Consider the following 22,072-nt stretch of genomic DNA (forward strand, 5'->3'; position numbering starts at 1 on the left):
TTCAGAAACAAATATTATAATAAAAGGTTACATTTGGACAATTTACTTGCTGTCCATTGTCATTATTCTAAGCTAATTGGGAGCCCTGCAGTTTCTGTTCAGGTCCTAGTGTCCTTTCGGCTACTGACAAGTATATCTAAGGCTTTAAGCCAAGAGGAAAGCAGGCAGCAGGAACCTAGCTTTGTTAGAGATATGTCAGGTTCTTTTCCAGAATTTCATTTAAAGTTTTAAACAAAACCCTCATGAACTGTGTTACCTCTACAGATAGAGATTTAAAGAAAAAATGAATGCAATATCAATAGAGTTCTCAACATGGCCACATATGTGGATGCTTAAATCCGGAGACTGGCGCCATGGATAGAGAAAACAGTTTATACTTACCTGAGAAAAATCCAGGCTTTGCAAAATAATATGAATGAATAAATGAATATATATCTTTGTGAGGGCTTAACCCCTCCAAAACTATAGATGTGGTGCCAGTAGCTTTAAGAAATAAATGTCCTCAGCAATGTAGGCAGCCATAACAGCATTGCCAACCTGCAAGTCTTGATTTCTGTCAGTAAAAGGCGGTCAGGAGGGGCCAAATAAAAGACAGGTTAGTTAGTGGATGGGAAGGACAGAGGATGTATGGAATGGTGAGAGTATGGGGGCTGCCAGGAGGAGGGGAAAAAGAAATAGTATGGGATGGGGTTATAGGGGAAAGTGAGGTGCCCTCCACATGCCCCTGCAGGTGTCCCACTGCACAACTGGGCCTGGCCCACCAGCATTTCAAAACTTGGTCTCCCAGGGAGATGCTGCCAGGGGAGGGAAAGAGGCTGAAGACAGGAGGCAGGTAAAAGTAGGGTGAGTTTTAGGTGGAAAAGAGAGAAGGAAGAAGGAAAAGGGAAGAGACTTTCATGGAAGGGAAAGAAGAAATATTGGGCAAGGGTATACCCCTGCAAGTCCTTGCAGGTCCCCCACTTGTTTTACCTAATTACTGAATAAGAACTGAACTTGCTCCTGACTGCCAACCATCTGACAATGCAGAAAGACACTAACTGGAATGACTGACAAACACTTAACACTTGAAATAAAGTTCAATTAACATGTTTTTAAATAAGATGGTCGTTATATATCAGAGCACTTCCACTGAAGACTCAATTAAATACACAGGGGCACACCTGAGTAAGCTGAATTACATATTAATCTTGTTCCTTACTTCTAACAAAGCCATCTTCAAAACAAGTAAAATTAGCTGTTTTAGCTATTTCAGTATGCCACACAGATATAGTATTTCAGCCCATTTCTGAAGGGGGGAGGGTAGATCCTCAGAGGCTACCCAGCCACCGCAAGGAAAATTAAACAATTTTAAATAGTATAAAAAGGACCTGAGCAAGGCTGTCAAAGATAGGACATTTTGGAGGACATTGATTCATAGGGTCGCCATGAGTCGGAAGCGACTTGACGGCACTTAACACACACGAAAATAACCCAAACATATTACCTCACACTGATTATTCAGTTTTGTATGCTTAATGTCCAGTTGTTGGTACTGTTCTTTGAGCTTGGAAAATTCAGCTTCTAATCTTGTTTGTTCCAGTTTAGAATTGTTCAGAAGTGTTTTCAAATTCTTATGATCTATTTGCAGAACTTCATTATCTCTCAAAAGTTGGGTGTATGTATGATTTAGCCTGTAATTCAAATGGTTACAAAAAGATATTAAAGAGTTTAAATAGATAGACCTATATATATCCTATAAAAACCTAAGAATATATTTCCATGTATTTTTCTAGAATTTCTTTGTAATAGGACAATACCATAGTTAGCATATGAAGAAAATCTGCTTTATTTGATGTGGTAATATGTATTCTGTTGATACAGCTGGGGGATGCTCCACTGTTTTAGCTATATGCTTTGTATGCTACCATGTTTAATTACCTTTTCTGTCTTCTCCCCAAAACCAGTTTTCTAAACTAAGTTATCATTTATTATACATAGTTGAATGCCACACTTTTTATTCCCCTCCACAGAGAAATGGTTCCCATATACCTGTGATCACAGATGTTGACTGTAAAAAAAAAAGATTATTTGGCTCATACATTACGATGTTCAGCTGATAAGGATGATTCACATGAGCATAAGATGTCATATCTGACTGGCTCTAACTTTCATTACTTTGCATGGACCCAAGAGTCTACCTTCATAACCTATTTGCACATGGTAGCCACTTCATGATGATGGCAGCCTGTGTTTATTACCACCACTTGTGGTAGTAGCAGCTTGCCATCAGTGTGAGCAGAAGCTACCACATTTTGGAGTGTCATAAAAAGGTCTCTCACCGTTAACAATGCAAAATGCAGTCAGACTGTGTAATGATTCATATAAATACAGAGAATGATTCATGCTTCATTACCTGTCATTTTCCTCACAAAGCTTTTTGTATTCTGCAGCAACAGTTTCATGCTTTTTGTTCTGCTGTACCATTTTCTCTTGTTCTGCTTTGAGCACCTTCTCTAACTCTTCTAATTGCACTTTTTGTTTCAGCAGCTGATTATATCTGTAAAGTGGATTACATAACATAATTCTATAAAGTACCAAAAAGATTTAGAATGCTGTATTCTAAGGATTTTAATGTGACAAGTCAAAAAGTTTTTATTTTCATAATTCAATGTAAAATTATATTGAAAACATAATTTCAGATTGAGTCATAAAAGGGAATGGACACAGGGTAATTACCTGTCTTCTAAGTCCTTATGTTCCATTTCAAGATTTTTGTGCACTGACTTAAGGTTTCCATGTTTGGAAATTAAAGATTCATATTCTGCTGCTTGTCGTTCATGAAGCTGTTCCAGTTTTTCGTGATCTTTGACTAGTGAATCATACAGTGATCTCAAATCCTCCCGTTCCTTGATTATAGATTCATTTTCATTTTCTAAGGCAGACTGCTGAATCTGCAGCTGAGCATTCTGATTCATAAGAGATGTACTTTGTGAATTAATAGCCGAATTTTCTACCTGCAAGAATGACAATGGCATTGGACCATGATAATGAAACCACTTTAAACAAACTTGATCAAAATAAATATCTGCAGAATTAGAGAAACAGCTCATCCAGGCTAACACAATTAACAGTTTTCAGATCAGCTGCCCACTGTCTCAAAGGGAAAGGTCGCTTTGCTCAGACTTCTGCTGCTATGAGATTTTTAATGGAAAATCTGAAGATCAAACAAGGGCCTTAGACATACAAACTTTGCAATCTACCTCTGTATTGCAATTCCCTACCAACAAAAAAAATGGGGGACATCACACAGGTACGTAAAACAGGATTATTCAGATGTCTCCCCTACAGAATTCTACATTTTGTTTCCCATATGTTCTCCTTTACCTCTCTAAAACCAACTGCTGTAAAATTTAAAATTTTGAAAAATACATAAAGTCCTTAAAAGTAGTACAACTGAGTGGGAAACATGACAGCTTTGATCCCAAAACCAAGGTGTAAACAGGGTGGAAAGAAACTTGGATCTGGCCTGAAGAGATAAACTAGGACTGTGGAACTCTGTGAGATGAAAGCTCCCATTTTTCACTACTTAAATCAAGCCTATACAAGAAATAGCAACAGAGACTGAAGGACAGGTGATTTTTTTAAGGAATAGCAAACACACACACAGAACCAAAAGGGAGCAAGGGACAACCCAGTAGCCCTACTTCCTTGTTTGTGAAGTCATGCACAATCATGACCCAGGAGGAACATGTACGCATGAGAATTATGCTTACCCCCACAAACACAATAAATCTCAAATGAATGTGGCTAACTGCCAAGTTTTTACTTGCAAGATGAATATTATGAGCTGGGTGATAAAATACATTTGTGAAAACAAACCTGAAGCTTGGCATTCTGAGTTTGGAGGGTTGTATTTTGTTCTTGTAAGGAAACTGTCTGTCTCTGAAGAGCCAAAATTTGAGCTTGCAGATTATTGTTCTGTGTCTCAAGTTGCTTTAGTTGTGTTTTTAGGGCTTGCTTCTCTGCCTGCAGTGTTGCATTCTTTCAAAAGCAAATAAAAAATAATAATACATTAAATACATTATATTGAGGGCTGGACAAAAACAGTCTACAAATAATACAAGTCTTACAGTAAAAAGAAATCACACAATGTAAGAAAGCCTAAATATATTTAATTAACGTAATTTGTCTTGATGGTATTTGAATTGTCCAAAAATGGAAGCACTAGAGAAAGGATGACTACGAATCCTGAGATTCATGTAAGTTGCCTCTGTTAGTTTTGATCATGTATACCTAGACCCCAAGAAAGGTTTATGAAATGCTATGCTTGGGGAAGGCTCACAAAAATGTCTCCCCCATGTATGAACTGTAAAGCTCCAAATAAAAAATGTGTGTTCTCTGCATACAAATCTCAACACTACAAAGTTAGTCAAAGCAGAAGGTTTGCTATGCACAAGTTGATAGTCAAACCATATTTTTAATTTACTTTATTTATATCCTGCCTTTCTTCCCAATGGGAACCCACAGCGGCTTACATGGTTCTCTCCTCCATTTTATCCTTACAACACTGTGAGGTAGGCTAGAATGAGAATGTGTGACTAGCCTAAGGTACACCCAGGAAGGCAGAGGGGATTCCAGCCTGGGTCTCCCAGATCTTAGCCCAACACTAACCCAGGGGTGGGGAACCTTTTTCCTGCCAAGGGCCATTTGCACATTTACGACATCATTCAGGGGCGATACCAGGTGTAGATCTCCCAGTGTGTGGGGGGGAAGAGGCTAGGGTTGCCAGGTCTCCAGCCACCATCTGGAGGTTGGCAACTCCAGGGGAGACCACACAGAGAAGGCCTGCAGGGTGCCCCCCTCCCCCCTCCCAGGTGGAAGGGCAGTCAGCAGTGGGCCCGAGCAAATGAGGTGCCAGGGGGGCGCAGCCCACAGTCGATCGGCCAGGGAGGAAGGAAAACAGAGAAAGAGGAAGAGGGAGGGAGAAAGGGAGAAAGAAATGGAGAGAGAGAGGGAGACAGAAAGAAAAGGACGGAGGGAGACAAAGAGACAGAAAAAGAAGGAAAAAGAGAGGGAGAGTAAGGAGAGTGACAGAAAAAGAGGAAAGCCTTCCCCCACACACACACACAGTTGCGCACGCTGGCCCCACGCGACCGGGCCCCAGCCTCCCCTGTCCACACACACACACACACGGCGGTGCACAGAGCCCCGCACGACCGGGCCCCAGTCTCCATGCCCTCTCCTCCCCAGAGTCCACAAAAGGGCCCCCCTGAAGCCCGATCGGCTCCTGCATGCATGCTCTGCCGCCGGGAGCCACCAGCCTCTTTCCCCCTCCCTCTCGCTGCTCAACAGCCGACAGTCGGCGAGAGGAGGTCCAAAGGGCACTGCAGCGCCGCTGTAAGCCGTGGCGCCAGGAACACCCTCTGGGATGGCCGCCCTGCGCCCCGCCTCTGCAGCAGGGCCCCAAAGCTCCTGAGGGCCACAAAAAATGTCCTCGGGGGCCGCATACGGCCCCCGGGCCTGAGGTTCCCCACCCCTGCTCTAACCACTATACCACGCTGGCTCTCATATTACAACATATGCATGATGTAATTCTGTGCCTGGAAATAGTATTTTATGAACTGGCACTGAATTGGCTAGACTTTTACATAAGCACAAACAAAAACCAATCTATGGCCACGTATGGCTCAGAATGTATAATTAGCACCAGCTTCCCAGCATAACCAATATAAGAAATCATTTTGCTTGGAAATTTGTCATTCATCATTGGAGAACTGAATTGTTAAAAATGTGTATATGTACTCTACTGTGTAACAGGTACACAAATGTAGAAGAAGAAAACCTGCCTTACCTCTGAGTACTAGCAGCTACCAGCAGGTTATTTTATAAGCATAATCCAAAGAAAAACACATGATGGAATGGCAATAGCACACTTATCTGAAAATAGGTTTCTTTGAAATATGAGATTTATTTCCAAGAAAACATATTTTCAAAAATATAATATTAAACTATCAGTTACTAGGGCATTATTTTCTGCTTCATTATTATCTGCTTCAACTGACATATTTGGTTAAAATATTTATAATCCCACCTTTCCCCAGATAAGTGGGAACCAAGGCAGGTAACAACATCAGAACAGCATAAAATAATTATAAGAACAGAATTAAAAGCAGAGACAGACCACTGTCGTTCAAGGCACCCACAAAGCGATCATCTTGAAGAGTCCATCGTTCTTCTGAACAGTTCTGTTTTACAAGCCATCCAAAATGGCAAAGTAGATCTTATAATTTCCTCTAGGAGACTGTTCCACAACACTGGGGTGGCCACAGAAAAAGCTCATGAACTGGCAGCAGAAGAATCCTAATTGGGCTGGGGGTGGCACGACCAAAACGCATCCCTGTACAAATTTGCTAAAGTAATTTTTATAAATAGCAGATGCATATGGACAGCTGGACAAATTTTAACTAAAAACAACCAAAAATAGTTACAATTTCTACTCACATTTCTCTCAACTTCAATTAATCTATCTTTAACCTTCAAAAGTTCTCTAGTAGTTTCCTGACTTTCTCTCTCCCATTTATTAATAGATGGACTTTCTTCTCCAGTTCTTGGAGAACAGTTCTGTACCATTTTCTCCTCCTCTTGTCTTTGTTTGAGTGCTTCATAGTTCTTTTTAACCTAGAAAATCAATTAATTCAATTTTAGACATGCAAAATATTATCCTAAAATACGAAGGCTAACAGAACAGGACGAAACATTTTATGGATATTTCTTCTCTTCATTCTGTTGACAGTTGCCACATCTGCACATTGCAAAAGATAAGATACAAATTGGGATGTATGCAACACCGCCTGATCCCAAGACATAGTGCATCATTACAGAAGTGCTGAGAGTGGGACCATACCAAGACCAAAGCAGTGTAATATCACTAAACATCATTATGCTATTGCTACAGTGAAATTATACCAACATCTTAGGCAGACACACTGCAGCAAATGTTTGGGCCTGGTGTGCTAATGTAGGACACGACTAAAAAGAACTCCAATTAAACCATTAGTACCACACCACAATCAAAACACAGACTAATTAAAAGAATGATCTCACTGAGGTCATGCTGAAAGCTGGGAGTAGGTGCTGAACCCTTCCCTGACTCACATGCACACTCTTAGAACCATCTCACCCCAGATGGTTTTGTCCTGATGGGAGTTAGTTCCAGTCTGAGCCCCACAGGAAGAAATGAGATGTGGGGAGGAGGTTCTGTAAGCAAACACGTGGGTAATGGAAGGGTAGTTGTTAAATCACCATGCACATTTTAAAGGAATTCAGTGGTAAGATAAAGGAGACTCTAATACATTGATTCACTGTCATCCTATCTATTTTGGCCCTTATTGGTATGAAATGTCATAAATGGCCCCTGCCATAATAACTGTATTTTATTACTGGCTTCCAAGTAAAAGTAGGCTGTTTACTGAAATGGATACTACTTACAAATGCATTTTGCCCACCTAATGTCTATTATTCTGCCCACCCATTCATATTTCTTGTGCCTATAACAATAAGCCACCACAAGAATCAGTGAAAGTATGCGCTACAACCATTAATGTCAGCTGTTCAGAATGTTGTTTTTTGTACTCAGGTTGCAGCCAACTTATGTTGACCCCATAGGGTTTTCAAGGCAAGAGACATTCAGAGGTGGTTTGCCATAGCCTGCCTCGGTCTAGCAACCCTGGACTTCCTTGGTGGTCTCCTATCCAACTACCAGGGCTGACCCCATTTAGCTTCCAAGATCTGATGTGGGCTATCCAGGTCACAGCATTACTAAACATGAAAGTGAACACCACTTTAAATACTGCTACCAGCAAAAAAAAAATTAAAAAGGGGGAAAGGCCAGACTTGCTCTACCAGAAATGTAAGGTGTTTTTTGTTAAAGAAATACATAATTATTTTTAAAACAGATCTTTATAAATTAATGTGAAATAAATCAATTATATATATTCTTTTTTATTAAGAACTCAATAAACTCAGCAGGAGGAGGAGAAGAGTTGGCTTTTATACCCCACTTTTCTCTACCTTTAAGAAGTCTCAAACCGGCTTACAGTCATCTTCCCTTCCTTTCCCCACAACAGACACCTTGTGAGGTACGTGGGGCTGAGAGAGTCCGGAGAGAACTGTGACTAGCCTAAGGTCACCCAGCAGGCTTTATGTGTAGGAGTGGGGAAACCAATCTAGTTCTCCAGATCAGAGTCCACTGCTCATGTGTAGGAGTAAGGAATCAAACCCAGTTCTCCAGATTAGAATCCACCACTCTTAACCACTATACCACCCTGGCTCTCTTTAGCAAGAGTTTTGCTTTTCAAGATCAACAGTGCTCAGAAATCTGCTTTAAAAATTCTTCAGTATAGAGATATACCAAATATGCATTTTTGTATTTTACATCTTTTACAAACTCTTAGAAAACATTAATTAAATACATTTTAGTTGAATTACATACATTTGAAAATTATGTTCATGATTTTAAGTCTCAAAATGAAGGGCTCTTTTCCTTACTGTTTTAAGTTCCTGGCGCAGCTGTTGGTTTAAATTTGTTGATTCTTCTAGACGAGCTTCCAAAGCAGCAATTTTTTCTTCTTTTATTTCAAGTGATTTCTTCAGTGTGGATTCCAACCTTGACTCCAACAGTTTGTATTTACTGTTTAATGAAACCATAGACACAGTAATTTTTGTTACCAAGGACAGCTGCAAAAATTTGTCTTAAATAATTTTAGATAAACTTGGAGATGAACTCAATGCAAATTGCTAGTACAGACCTTCCCTATCCCACAGAAGCTCCTTGTGACTGCCACCTCCCCAAGCCAATGTTGGAGGTCAGAGGAGATTCATGGAGAAAATTCCATGAGGCACTGAGGGCTTACCAGAGTATTCATACAAGAGCTGAAGGGCTAATTCACATTCACTGAAGTGGGTTGCATTTTGTCCACTAGGTTCTTGATCCCTACTGTTGGCTTTCAGAGAGTCAAGGAGAGGCTGCTGTGGAAGGGGAAAGTCCACAAGCACTTTCTGCTAAGATCCAACCCTTGCTCTCAGCTTAGCACATTTGAAATGTGTTACCTTGACTATAAGACAGCATGTAAGTTGTCAGCTTTTTGTGAAATGTGCGCAAGGCAGTGGAATACAGCCCACACCACATTCTAGTATCTCTGTTTCCAGGGTCTGTGTGAGTTCAAAATCTTGTTCCTCATTAAATGAGCCTAGACTGAAGCTTAGCTGTGCTAATCCTTCTTGAGTATTGACATCGATATTTTTTCCTTTTGCACTACTGTACCTGTTCACCAACTAACACTGTTATTACAGGCTCCGTTCACATTTAACTACAGCTAAGGAAAAATGGGCACAAATACAGCTTGTCGCCAGGTGGGTATGTATGTCTTGCTGCTTCCTCCTTTCAGCACAGAGAACTGCAGTTAAAACTAATTTTGGTTACTCATGATGTATGATTATACGCATATGGATTTAGTCCCCCATCCCAAACTAGGATTCTAGAGTTTAAATCCATGCCTTGAATCCTTATTAGGGACAAAAAATTAATGCTGATTAACCTGCAAACCTACATTCATAAATTACAGCTAACCAGTTTTAAACTGCATTTCTCCATGTGAGAATGGAGGGAGAAGTTGCAAAGGGTATACATGAGCCTGGAAACACACTGAGTTTGTACATATTTTCCCTTAACGTTGGCTAAATGTAACATCAGAATGCAACTGCCTGCTTATTTCTTTAGAAAGCTAACACTATATCTTCTTGGAGGCTAGTTACTTCATGATCAAAGCAAAGGAAAACCTGTATTTTCTAATTTATGTGAGGTTTTCATATGTATAAATTCAGCACATTGTGTGTGTATGTATACACAACTCCACGAGGAAGAAGCATATATATGCTGGGGGCATCACATGAAGCCACAGCTAAGACTCACCTGCAGCTAATAAATCAATAAATCAATGATTTCAAATCAGGGCATGGTTTGATGGACTGTAACTGATCATAGTTAAAGGAATGACCCAAATTTGGGTGATCACACTAACCATAGTTTTGTGTGATGTCTGAACTGAGCCAAAGATAAAATGCATCAACTATGCTCGTCTGTGCGTATGCTAACAGAGCTATTTAATGAAGTCATACTAATTACTCTAATACATAAACAGCCAGGATGGGAACTGATTGGATTGCTAGTGAACACTCTTCATTTTGGCTACATTCCAAAACAAATATAAAGATAAATAATGAGCTTGATTACAATCCTCTGTAAGGAAGGACACAGAGTAGCTTCTAGAATTTGCATCTCATGTCTGTTAAACAAGCAGCAAAGAAGACAACCAGGAATAAATTATTACACATGTGCGCATATCTATTTCATGTATTTACTCTGTGATTCCACCTAATGTTTCAAAAAAGATATTTCCCTTGATTTAGCAAAATTGATGATATTTTCCCTCACCTTTCATGCAACCTTACAGTGTCTAAGACTTAGTATACAACCTCTCATTAAAGCACACTTTAAAAGTCAGATCCTAGAGCTGAGCAATTATGCATCTGAATACCACCCATGAAGGCAAGCACTTGATGATTATGACATTCTGACTAGGATCTAGAAGACCCACGTTTGAATCCCCACTCTGCTAACTGATCATGGGCCAGCCTAGCTCCCCAGGGTTGTTGTGTGGATAAAATGGAGGAGAGGAGAACAATGTAAGCCCAGCGGGGAGAAAGGTGGAGTACAAATTAAGTAAATAAATAAAGAGAAACAAAAGATCTGTAGTGAATGCTCCACTGATTTGGTCATTTTCTTTAGAAAGCTAACACTATATCTATTTCAACAGTAGGTCATTTTCACACAGACCACATCTGCATCTATGATTTTGTGCATTGCCACTGAATATCTGACTGTGGGGAAATCTGCACTTGCTTAAATAATAACAGTAGAGCCAAGAAAGTGTGAAATGAGACTGGATCTCTTCCCTGTAGTTCAGACAGATAGTGATTTAAAGGTACAGGACAGGAGAGATGGCAGAAGGTCATCATGCAGACTGGATACGCACTTATGAATACAGACCTGTGGAAATTCACAAGTGCAGATATGGACAGCAACAGCAAAACAAGGAAAGGGGGCAGAAAGTTATCAAAGCACCACCCATTCGAATGTCACTGCCAATTCTGAGAATCAAGTCATTTCAGTCAGAAGGTGACTAGCCCTCTTTTTTCCTCCAGTCATCCTGGTTACTGACAATCATATAACAAAATGTTAAAAGGGAAAAAACCCAGATACCTTGATTCCATGGAAATAACATTCTAGTAAGCACCTGTATTAACTAAAATCTTTACTGATTATGCAGAGGAGCACCAACTAGAAGAAATTACTTGTGTCATTTTAGGTCTAGATACCAGTTCAACTTGCAACAAAGTTGTTAAAGTAAACTAACATGGGAGAACAACGAACAAACTGAATATCTGCTGCCATTAATACATCATACTTGACCCCTGAACAGAAAATGAGTCAAACACAGGAGATACAAGTGCATCTAAAGCATTCCACCTTTAAAACTGTCTCATGTCAAACAGTACAGAAATATTCTGTCCAATTCTAGAGCTCAAAACTGAGATCATTCAACTAATAAATATATTTCAACATAGAAGTTATAGGCTGAGGATGGCTTACATTTTAAAAGTACAGTGCTATCTGCACAAATCCCTCTGTCTTCTTACCTTTTAACCCATTTCTCCATAATCCTTAGGTCAATATTGAAAAATGTGGAGCAAATATTAATTAAGACAAATAAATCCTGCTTAATTACAATACTATTTCTATGCAGTATAATTACTTTTTGAAAGTTACTTAAATACAAAATCCTTCCTTCCTTATCCTGTTCTACCCATGAGATCTTGCCATCTTAAAAGAAGTTTCTCCCTCGTTCAGTATCACCTCAATTTTTCCAGTTTGATCTCCCTCAAATACAGCTCCCCAATCCCCATCACTTGCCCAGCTTCACTGCCACTGAATTCCATTACCCCATGCCTCAGTCTACAACAGCAGTGACTCCTTCACTCCTTAATACTCCCCAAACAACAAACATCCTCATGTCCTTAAGCAATGAATAAACTAGGTATTAAATTAATATAATGGATAGGGTAATAGAAACAAGATATTTCATGGGCAAAGTACTGATATTCTGTTTGAGAAACTCACATTGCCTCAACAATACATTGAAACTAAGTCTGGATACATAAAATCCAAGCTGGTTACCCCAAGACAGGAGAGTCTGAATTTTCCACCATCATTACGTCAATCATTGCTTAATAACAGACTACAGAGCCAGCCATTATTCTCAATTGAGCAGCACGCTGACAGGAAGGCTGATGAGAAGATAGAACACTCAGTTTTTCTTAACATGTATTTGGATTCCAGGAGGAACAGGAAGAAAGATAACACCAAGTAAAGGAAACAGATGTTCGTATGCCACTGGCCTTATATTGGCAGATGCAGTAAACTGATGAGAGCCAAGAATGCTTTCAGAGGGACTAAGCTTACTACCTTGTGTAGTATGTGATATGAAAATCTTTTTTTTTCTGCTAGTAGGTTTGTGTCAGCCAAGAATGAGGAATTTATTATAGAAGAACACGCCAATGAGTACAGTCCTTTATAATGCATCAGTAGATGAGCATAATATAAATGTAGAGGTCACCTAATACCCAGGTTATGCTGATAGTAACAACCTATGATGAGAGAAGATACTCAGTTCTATCACAGTTTATCTTAGACTACAATAAAGACCTCTGGCTGTAAGGGCTGAAGTGGCTACATTCTTGAAGGACTATTCTACAACACTGCTAGTACCTCCAAATGTACTTTGTGGTTTTTCATCTATTTCTGCTGTGTAAGTCATAGTGACCTTCATGGACTATAATAGACATACAGTACCCATTACTTTTAAAATGCAATAGCTGTCTTGATATTTGGAATATGGCAGGGACATAGTTAGGATAGTTCGGGTGAAACCTTTGGTAGCAACTAGCTTAGGTACTCTGATGTCAGGCAAATATTATGAACATTAAGCACTGAGTAAACTTCTGTGTGTAAATGTGTAAACATCAGTGAATGAAGTAAAAGATAATCATGGCAGAGAAAAACCTGACAACCTAAACTTAGGAACAGCTACATGGGTAGGTAAGGGAGCAGTTGAAAATGGAAAAGCTGCTGGTAGCTGCTAGTACTCATTCTCGCTTGTCCCTCCCTCGTCCAACCCCTCCCCAGAAGCCATTTTGGTGAGTTTCAGCATCCAGAATTTTAAGATCTTGGGGAACGGAGCCGGCTGTTCCCCACCCTTCACCTCATACATTTCCTCTCTGGTCAGTTTCAGCAGTGAGAGTTTGTTTTGTTTGCCAGGGCAAGTTTACTGAGAGGACACTTGGAACAAACCCCTGCTTTGAGATAGCCAGAAACAAATTGGTGGGGGAGGGCCTTCTCTGCTTTGGCTGTAAAATAACCACTCGGTTCAAATCAATTTAAATAATCCCGCTGCAGGGCTGGCAACCCAGGGCTTCCTGCCACCTCCTTTTTAGTTTTTTAGTGCAATTTTAGCACACAAAAAAACCCTGCTAAAATTGTAAATATAAATAAAGAGCAGCTGAGGGAAACACTCTGTGTTCCCTCACTCCCCCCCCATTCGGGCAATTTACTATCGGGGGGGGGAGAGGGAATACAGGGTTTCCCCTCAGCTGCTCTTCATTTATATTCACAATTTTAGCGGGGGTTTTCCACTAAAAATGCACACACAAAAAACAAACAAACCGGAGGAGGGTGCTGGCTGACCAGGACAAGATTTCCCACCCTCCTGGGCTAATCCCCCCCCCCCCGGTCAATTTCACATGTGCTTACATACATCAGGGAGCAAACAGAGCAGGGCTGATTCCCCCCAGGTCAGTTTCACAGTGGGAGTTTTCTTATGATCCATGCAGTGAGATAGCCAGAAACAAAAAAAAAAGTGGTTTTTTTTTGGGGGGGGGTGTCTGAACCCTTCTCTGCTTTGGTTGTAAAATGGCCACTTGGAAGAATCCTTCTGCAGGGCTGGCGGGGACTGGTGACGTATTTCAAAACAATACACTACAGCCAATTACCAAGTAGTGTTTTCAAGGGGAGGGACTTGGAAACTCCACATTCCACATTTTCACTGGGGATGCATAATTGATCACAAAGTACTCCTGGAATTTCTTTGGGACAAAAAAGCCCCCATGCATAGAGTTTTCAGTATTCAGATCAGAAAACTGCATCTGCAGAGCAGCAAACCAAACCAAACTTTCCATGCATAAATGGCCATAAGTAGATGGATGAAGTTTGGAAAGTATTCATGAAGAAAGGAAAACATCAAACTAGTTCACTTTGAAATATACGATACAGGCAATTAAATGCCTATCTGAACAGCAATAAATCCTATGAAAAACAGCTGCTTCAGAAATGCCATAAGGAAATGATCACAACCTAGCATTCTCACCTGTCATCACTACTCTGTTCATCATGCAAGAGACGCTCCTTATTCAAACCAATCTTTTCAAGTTCATGTGTAAGCTTCTCTAAATCGTTATTCATCTGCTGCGTCTTCAGCTTTTCATTCACCAAATCCTTTCCCAAATAAATAAATAAATAAATAAATAAAATTTAAAAGGCAGTGAACATATGCAATTAATAAAGGCAACATCAGTTTGTAGGGAGTATGGATGAAGGCAACCAATAGTTTTAAAGAGAGCTGAAAGAAGCTTGAGGGAGGCTTTGTTTCTTACAGTACACATGTGTATATTTTTTGTTCCAGTCACATCCTGTCAGGTACTGAAGGTTTTGAAACACATAAATCTACAAAACCAGTTTACAGAATCAAAGACAAGATTGTATGTACGCAATACAAGCAGTAACTGTTCTTTCAAACCATCTTCAACTCCTTGAAAAAAACTATATCTTCAGACTGGTTAAATAAGCAATTATATCCTAAAAACAAATGTGAATTAATTCTAAGTGTTTACTTCCTTTATTTTTGCAGGACGTTTTATATTTATGGAGATATACTGCCATTGTACAAATCTATGGTGAGACCACACTTGGAATACTGTGTACAGTTCTGGTCACCACACCTAAAAAAGAATATTACAGAGCTTGAGAAGGTGCAGAAAAGAGCAACCAAAATGATTAGGGGACTAAAGCAACAGCCCTATGAGAAGCGGTTAAAACATTTAGGGCTGTTTAGCTTGGAAAGAAGGCGGCTGAGGGGAGACATGATAGAGGTCTATAAAATTATGCATGGTTTGGAGAGAGTGGACAGGGAGAAGTTTTTCTCCCTCTCCCATAATACTAGAACGCAGGGTCATCTGCTGAAGCTGGGGGGCGAGAGATTCAAAACAGATAAAAGGAAGTATTTTTTGACACAATGCATAGTTAAATTGTGGAACTCCCTGCCCCAAAATGTGGTGATGGCTGCCAACTTGGAAGGCTTTAAGAGGGGAGTGGACATGTTCATGGAGGAAAGGGGTATTCATGGCTACTAGTTAAAATGGATACTAGTCATGCTGCATACCTATTATCTCCAGGATCAGAGGAGCATGCCTATTATCTTGGGTGCTGTGGAACACAGGCAGGATGGTGCTGCTGCTGTCGTCTTGTTTGGGAACTTCCTAGAGGCACCTGGTTGGCCACTGTGTGAGCAGACTGCTGGACTTGATGGGCCTTTGTCTGATCCAGCAGGGCTTTTCTTACGTTCTTATGAGATTACATTAAGTTAATAAATCCTGTATAGCCTTTCTGTTACTCAGCAATGGTTGTGGTAGAGTAATGATACCACAGACAGCTTCCACTGTTACAACAGAAGTGAGAGAGCAGAGGGAACTCGTGTTATGTTTCTTGCTTTGTAACATGTAAGTCTATGGAATTCACAAGCCATTAGAGCTCAGAAACAGAATTAGCACTAGACACCTACTAGAAATATGACTAACAAGTATATCAATGAACTAAATTATTGAATGTTCTCTGTTGCTCCAGAGACTAGGACATGGAGTAATGGATTTAAACTAATAGAAAAGCGATTCCACCTAAACATTAGTAAGAACCTTCTGACGGCGAGGGCTGTTCGACGGTGGAATGTGCTGCCTCAGAGGGTGGTGGAGTCCCCGTCTTTGGAGGTCGTTAAGCAGAGGCAAGATGGCCATCTGTTGGGAGTGCTTTAATTGTGGGATCCTGCATGGCGGGGGGAGGGTTGGGGTCACTGGGGATGTGGGGGGAGGTAGTTGTTAATTTCCTGCATTTTGCAGGGGGCTGGACTAGATGACCCTGGTGGTCCCTTCCAACTCTATGATTCTATGAATGAAGCTAACAGTTGTTTTATGTGAACTTTACAACTTCAATGTCCTTTATACTGATATCATACCAGGCAACATTACCTCTCGCAATGTGACAAGTGTTTTCTTGTCAATGGTGGCTCTCTTTACAAGTTCTTTATTTTCTTTTTCAAGTTCTTTTAGCCGAACAGAAGCTTCTTTACATACACCAATTTCCTTAAAGAGTGATTTGTTCTCTTTTTCCAGATTACAGATTTTTGCATTGTTTTCTTCTAAAGTGCTGTCTTTAATATTGGCTTGTTGTCGCAGTCTCTTGTTCTCTTTCTCCAGTTGCTTTTTATCTTTCTCCAGTTGAGAGGTTTCTTGCTCCAAAAGTTTATTTTCTTTCTCCAATTGTTCCAAGCGTTTACTAGAAATTTTGAGTTCTTCTAAATTTTTTTGTAGGGCTTGATTTTCTGTCTCTAGATCCTGTAGTTCGCTTTCTAAATGCTGGATCTTTTTGTTGCTGTTTTCCAGTGCTTTCTGCAGCCTTTGGTTTTCTGTATCCAGACCTTGGTAACTGACTTCTAAACGTTCAGTCTTCTTAAAAGATGTTTTCATAAGATCCAGGCTCTTCTGAAGCTGCTCTTTCTCACTTTCCAATTCTTTGTTTTCTAATTGTAACTGAGCCATCTTGATGTTTATACTCTTCAAAGATTCAACTGTTCTTCTGAGTTCTAAATTCTCTTCGTCAAGTTGTGTATTCTCTTTCTCTAAGGACTCTAGCTGAAAGCTGAGGTTTTTCAGGCTATCTAAGGTCTTTTTCAGCTTTCTATTTTCCATATCCAGAGTGGAGTTTTCTTGCTCTAAAGTATCTATTTTTTCACAAGTGATTTTTAAGTTCGTAACCTTTTTCTGAAGCAGCTCGTTTTCTTTTTCAAGATGTTGAACTTCTTTTTCCAGCTCATCTGCCCTTTCTCCCTTCTCTTTACAGAGTTCCAATTCTTTTTTAATCTGCTTCTTTTCAAATTCTAACTTATTTAATTTACTGCTTGTCTCTTTGATAGATTCATGAAGAATTTTATTCTCCTTTTCTATATCTTTGACTCTTGCTTCAGCACTGATTTGTGAGCGCTGTCTGAGGGAAGCCACTGTTTGATTCAAATGTTCGTTCTCCTGTTCCAACATTTTAATCTAATTAATTGAAATGAGAAAATGAAAGTCTGAATCTGAATCAGGCTAAAATACTGTATATTAAGATATAACAATAAAAACAATGTTATAATCCAAGTGTTTTCAAACTGAGAAAAGGTTGAGGTTGGAAAGATGATTTGGCAATTAGACTTCTCAAATCCAAGATTAGGAGTATCTATATTTTTCAAAGAAGCAGACAGATGCTTCAAGCAGCCCAGGTTGTAGAAAAAACTAGTTGTTACATACTTAGCTTAAATCTAATGACATTTCTGGACAGATGTTTCCATCTGCAGAGCAGAGTAAGCCTTTTATTCTCTGCCCAGAATCATTCTCTCCTCTCCAACAAATCAGAGAAAAAGACAGGTTTGTCTGCCTAGAAAAAGGCTGAAAGAACAATTGTATGTAACTTTCCTGTCCTGCTCGTAATTTTGTAAAGAGCTCAACCACAACTTATTTTTCTGAAACGTGAGAATGTTTTTTTAAGTAGAAAAGATATATGCATGCAAAAATGTGTTGTGAAAACAGAAACTGGGAAAAAGGGCCATGATTACCATGTTTAAAATTATATATACCCAAAACAAATGTAGCTGCTCTTTAAAAATGTAAACCTTGACCATTTAATCCAGGGGTGGGGAACCTTTTTCCTGCCAAGGGCCATTTGCACATTTATAACATCATTTGGGGGCCATACCAGGTGTAGATCTCCGAGTGGGGGAGAGGCTAGGGTTGCCAGGTCTCCGGCCACCACCTGGAGGTTTGCAACCCCAGGGGAGGCCACGCAGAAAAGGCCTGGAGGGTGCCCCCACTCCCCTGGTCCTCCCCCCTCCCAAGCAGGAGGGCAGCCAGCGGTGGGCCCGAGCAAACGAGGCGCCAGGGGGGCGCAGCCCGCAGTCAATAGGCAAGGGAGTAAGGGAGGAAAGGGAGGAAGGAAGGAAAACAGAGAAAGAGGAAAAGGGAGAGAGGGAGAAAAAAATTGAAAGGGGGGAGAAAGAAAAGGACGGAGGGAGACAGACAAAGACAGAAAGAGAGGGAGAGAGAAAAGCCTTTCCCCCACACACACACCCCTCTGCTGGCCCCATGCAACCAGACCCCAGGCTCCATGCCCTCCCCCCCCAGAGTCCACAAAAGGCCCCCTGAAGCCCGATCGGCTCCTGCGCGCATGCTCTGCCACCGGGAGCCGGGGGCCTCTCCCCCCCCTCTTGCTGCTCAACAGCCAACAGGCAGCTAGAGGGGCTTACATTGTGACCCGGTGTTCCTGCATGCTGCGGCAATAGGGGGCAGCCTTGGGGGAAGCGTCCCTCCCCCTCCTCTCGCCGACCAACACCAGTCGGTGAGAGGAGGTCCAAAGGGCGCTGCAGCGCCCCTGCAAGCCGCGGCTCCAGGAACACCCTCGGGGAGGGCCGCCCTGTGCCATGCCTCAGCGGCAGGGCCCTGGAACTCCCGAGGGCCACAAAAAATGTCCTTGGGGGCCACATATGACCCTCGGGCCTGAGGTTCCCCATCCCTGATTTAATCAATGTCAGGGTTTACTGATTAAAAAGGCTTTATTATATAACTTGCCTGTCTCTCTGAGTTTTCTCGCAGAGTTTCAATTGTCTTTTCAAGCTGTGCTTTCTCTTTCATCAGATCTCTGCTTAGATTCTGACTGTTCTGAAGACTTTGCTTCTCTTCACTAAGTTCATCAGCAAGTCCTTTCAGCTAGAGAGAAACAAACAATTGAAATTGGATCTTACATTTAATTGCACATTAATTAATCTTCTAAAGGCGAAGATTTTTTACTTACTGTTTCTTATAATGTATTATGTAAGAAATCAACCCAACACATACTATGACCTAACATTTACTGGAAATAACTTGGGATTTCTACAGAAGACTTGAACCTACAGGAGATTAACCATAATGAATTTTTATATTTCCAAATAATGGGTATTAATATTACAAAGGATATGAAATAATGATTTTAAATGGGTTGAAAACCTCAAATACTTTACAAGGGATAGCTATATTAAATAAGACAGAGGACTACCCTGATAAACCATTCCATTGTATTAACTGAGATTCTATTAAAAGATTACCTGGAGTAAATAACATGCTATCTTTTAAAAGGACTATTGTGGTTATAAAAATTATTATTTATTACAGCAAAGATTGTGCAAAATTGTGTGTAGATGGAAAGTTAAGATATGCCATGCAAAGAGTTACACCCTTCTAAATCAATTGGCTTTAATGAACTAAGAAGGGAATACCTCAATTTAGGAATGCACTGCTGGGTTACGCAGAATTTAGGGTTTAAACTAAACTGTAACACAAATGCAGATAAATAAATACTGGATGAAAACTTGTCCTCACAGTTTAATCCTAAAGTTCACTAATAAGGGCAAAACAATTGCCTCACTTTACTGAGACAAGTGTAAAATTTGATCTGTAAAGTTGAAGGAGGGGTGAATGAATGACAAACGATGGGCTTTTGCACATAGTTTTTTCCCATTGGTTCTGGCCCCATACTGCTTGTTTATCCTGTGTTCTGTATGCATTTTTGTGCTTTTAACTTTCACTTTGCTGCCCCCCACCAGGTTTTTTTTTTTGTTCTTTTGAGACTACTTTTACCCCCATGTTTTTCTGGAAGCTTATTTTGAGTACTTTTTCTTCAAGCGAAATGTTTCTGTCAGGTTTTGTTGCCCCACCCACTTACATCCACCTCTAGCCCACTTTTTGATTGCACTGGCATTAGCATCAAATCACTTCCTCTTCCCCCCACCCAAGACAAGTGACACCACCAATGATACCACCAATACCAGCATACTCCCTTGAAAATCCTGATTATTTAAGGCACATGCAGAAAAAAATAAACTGTTAACAATAGGGCATTTTGGAGGTCATTAATTCATAGGGTCGCCATAAATCAGAACCTACCTGATAGCACTTCTTACACACACACATACACACAATCAGTAGTCACACAACGACATGACATGGATCATGGCTTAAACTGGGGAAAATGGATTAACTCTCCCGCCTCAAACTGTTCCAACTGAAAATGCTCCCTGCCCCCCTTTCTTTAAGTTCTAGGGCAGGATATAGTTTCAATCTGGAAAATGATGTGTGGGAAGAAACCCTCTTTTCTATAAGGCTGCAGTCCTGATCCTTATCAGGCCCTACCACATCTGTTTTTAGGGTTAAATAATGCTTTAGAAACTTCACTTACAGAACTCCAATATTGCAGGTAGTTCGGCCCTTAGAAGAAGTTAGGTAAAGGGGCCTAAAAGTCACATTCCATGTAAGCTGTTACATGATGGATGAAAGGTGGATAGAAAATACATGTAATTGATAAATATTAAATTAAATTATGAAGTTTAAACTAATACTGTTAAACTATGAGAGGAAATAAATGCCCTTTTAATTAATTTCCAAACAGTAAATATACAGTTAAAGCAAAATACAGCCTTACAGAGTACTAGCCATATTAAAACACAGAGCTTTTAAAATTATGAATACCGTATTTTCCGGCGTATAAGGCGACTGGGCGTATAAGACGACCCCCCATTTTTAGAATTAGAATACAGAGTTTGGGAATGTCCCAAGGAAGGTGTCACCCCGCCCCCCGCCCCCCAGCAAAGCATGGGGAAAAGGGCCCCTTCCCTCTGGCCCTTGCCCTGCCTGGAGAAAGAGAAGTCCTGATCCAGCAGCCCCCTGGCCGGAGAGGGGGTGGGGGGCTTCTCTTGGCGTCACCTCCGCCCAGGCTGGATTTCGGCACTTTCTGCAAGCGGCGGGAGCGCCCGAAGAGGCGGCCGCGTGGCACTCCGGGTCTTCGGAGGGGTGGTCGCGCCGGGGCCGGGGGGCGCTCGTTGCGCGAGGGGCAGCCGGGGAGAGGGGGGGCGCAGAGCCCAGGCGGAGGAGCCAGCGTGAGAGGGCGCGGAGATGGCGTGCCTCGGGAGGCAGGCGAGCCAGAGCCGAAGGTGCGTCAGGGCCCCCGAGGGGAGGGGAAGCAAAGCCCTCCCCCCAAATAAACACGGGAGGGGAGGGGAGGGACTGGAAGGGAGGAGGGAATACACACTCAAGCCCCGCACGCTTACACGGGAGTCAGCGGGCGCGCCTGAACTCCGCAGGGCTGGGATGGCACTCCGGAGCGGAGCCCAGAACTTGGGGGGGGCAGACCCCAACTCTTCCTGCGGGAGCTGCGCGCGCCCCGCCGAGCGTGCTTGCCAAAGTCCGGCTGGAGTTGAGCGGAGGGGGCAGAGGGGGGACGAGGGCTGCCCGCGCGTCCCCCTGCCGCCCCGTCCCTTTGCGGCGCCCCGCCGCACGGCTGCCCATCCCGGCCCGTCGGCGGGGCGAGGGGCGACCCCTCTAGCGCCCCCTCTGCCGGTCTCGGGGGCTCGCACTCACCGGGCGGGCTGCTGCTGGAGTGGCATCGCCGGCCGGGCACTTGGCGGCTGCTGCTGCTGCCCCTCGAGCAAGGCCTCGTCTTCTTTCCCCTCCCTCCCTGGAGGCGAGGCGGGGAGACAGCCTCCCCGGGCAGCGGGAGCCCCGCAGCCAGAGACGCCGGCTGTAGCCA

The 22,072-nt window shown here is 41.8% G+C and overlaps 1 protein-coding gene across 1 annotated transcript in view; it reads right to left on the reverse strand.

The window, feature by feature from the left end:
- CCDC88A (coiled-coil domain containing 88A) overlaps positions 1-22,072 on the reverse strand; it is a 99,794-nt gene that overhangs the window by 21,137 nt on the left and 56,585 nt on the right. Inside the window, exons 14-22 of the mRNA XM_056852326.1 lie at positions 19,081-19,218; positions 16,450-17,520; positions 14,520-14,647; positions 8,527-8,668; positions 6,481-6,657; positions 3,859-4,020; positions 2,716-2,993; positions 2,393-2,536; positions 1,484-1,670 (exon numbers count right to left, since the gene is read on the reverse strand). Coding sequence (XP_056708304.1) covers positions 1,484-1,670; positions 2,393-2,536; positions 2,716-2,993; positions 3,859-4,020; positions 6,481-6,657; positions 8,527-8,668; positions 14,520-14,647; positions 16,450-17,520; positions 19,081-19,218 — 2,427 coding nt within the window. The remainder of the gene's footprint in view (positions 1-1,483; positions 1,671-2,392; positions 2,537-2,715; positions 2,994-3,858; positions 4,021-6,480; positions 6,658-8,526; positions 8,669-14,519; positions 14,648-16,449; positions 17,521-19,080; positions 19,219-22,072) is intronic.

The sequence above is a fragment of the Euleptes europaea genome, chromosome 7 (genome assembly GCF_029931775.1).
Source record: "Euleptes europaea isolate rEulEur1 chromosome 7, rEulEur1.hap1, whole genome shotgun sequence".
Lineage (NCBI taxonomy): Eukaryota > Metazoa > Chordata > Lepidosauria > Squamata > Sphaerodactylidae > Euleptes > Euleptes europaea.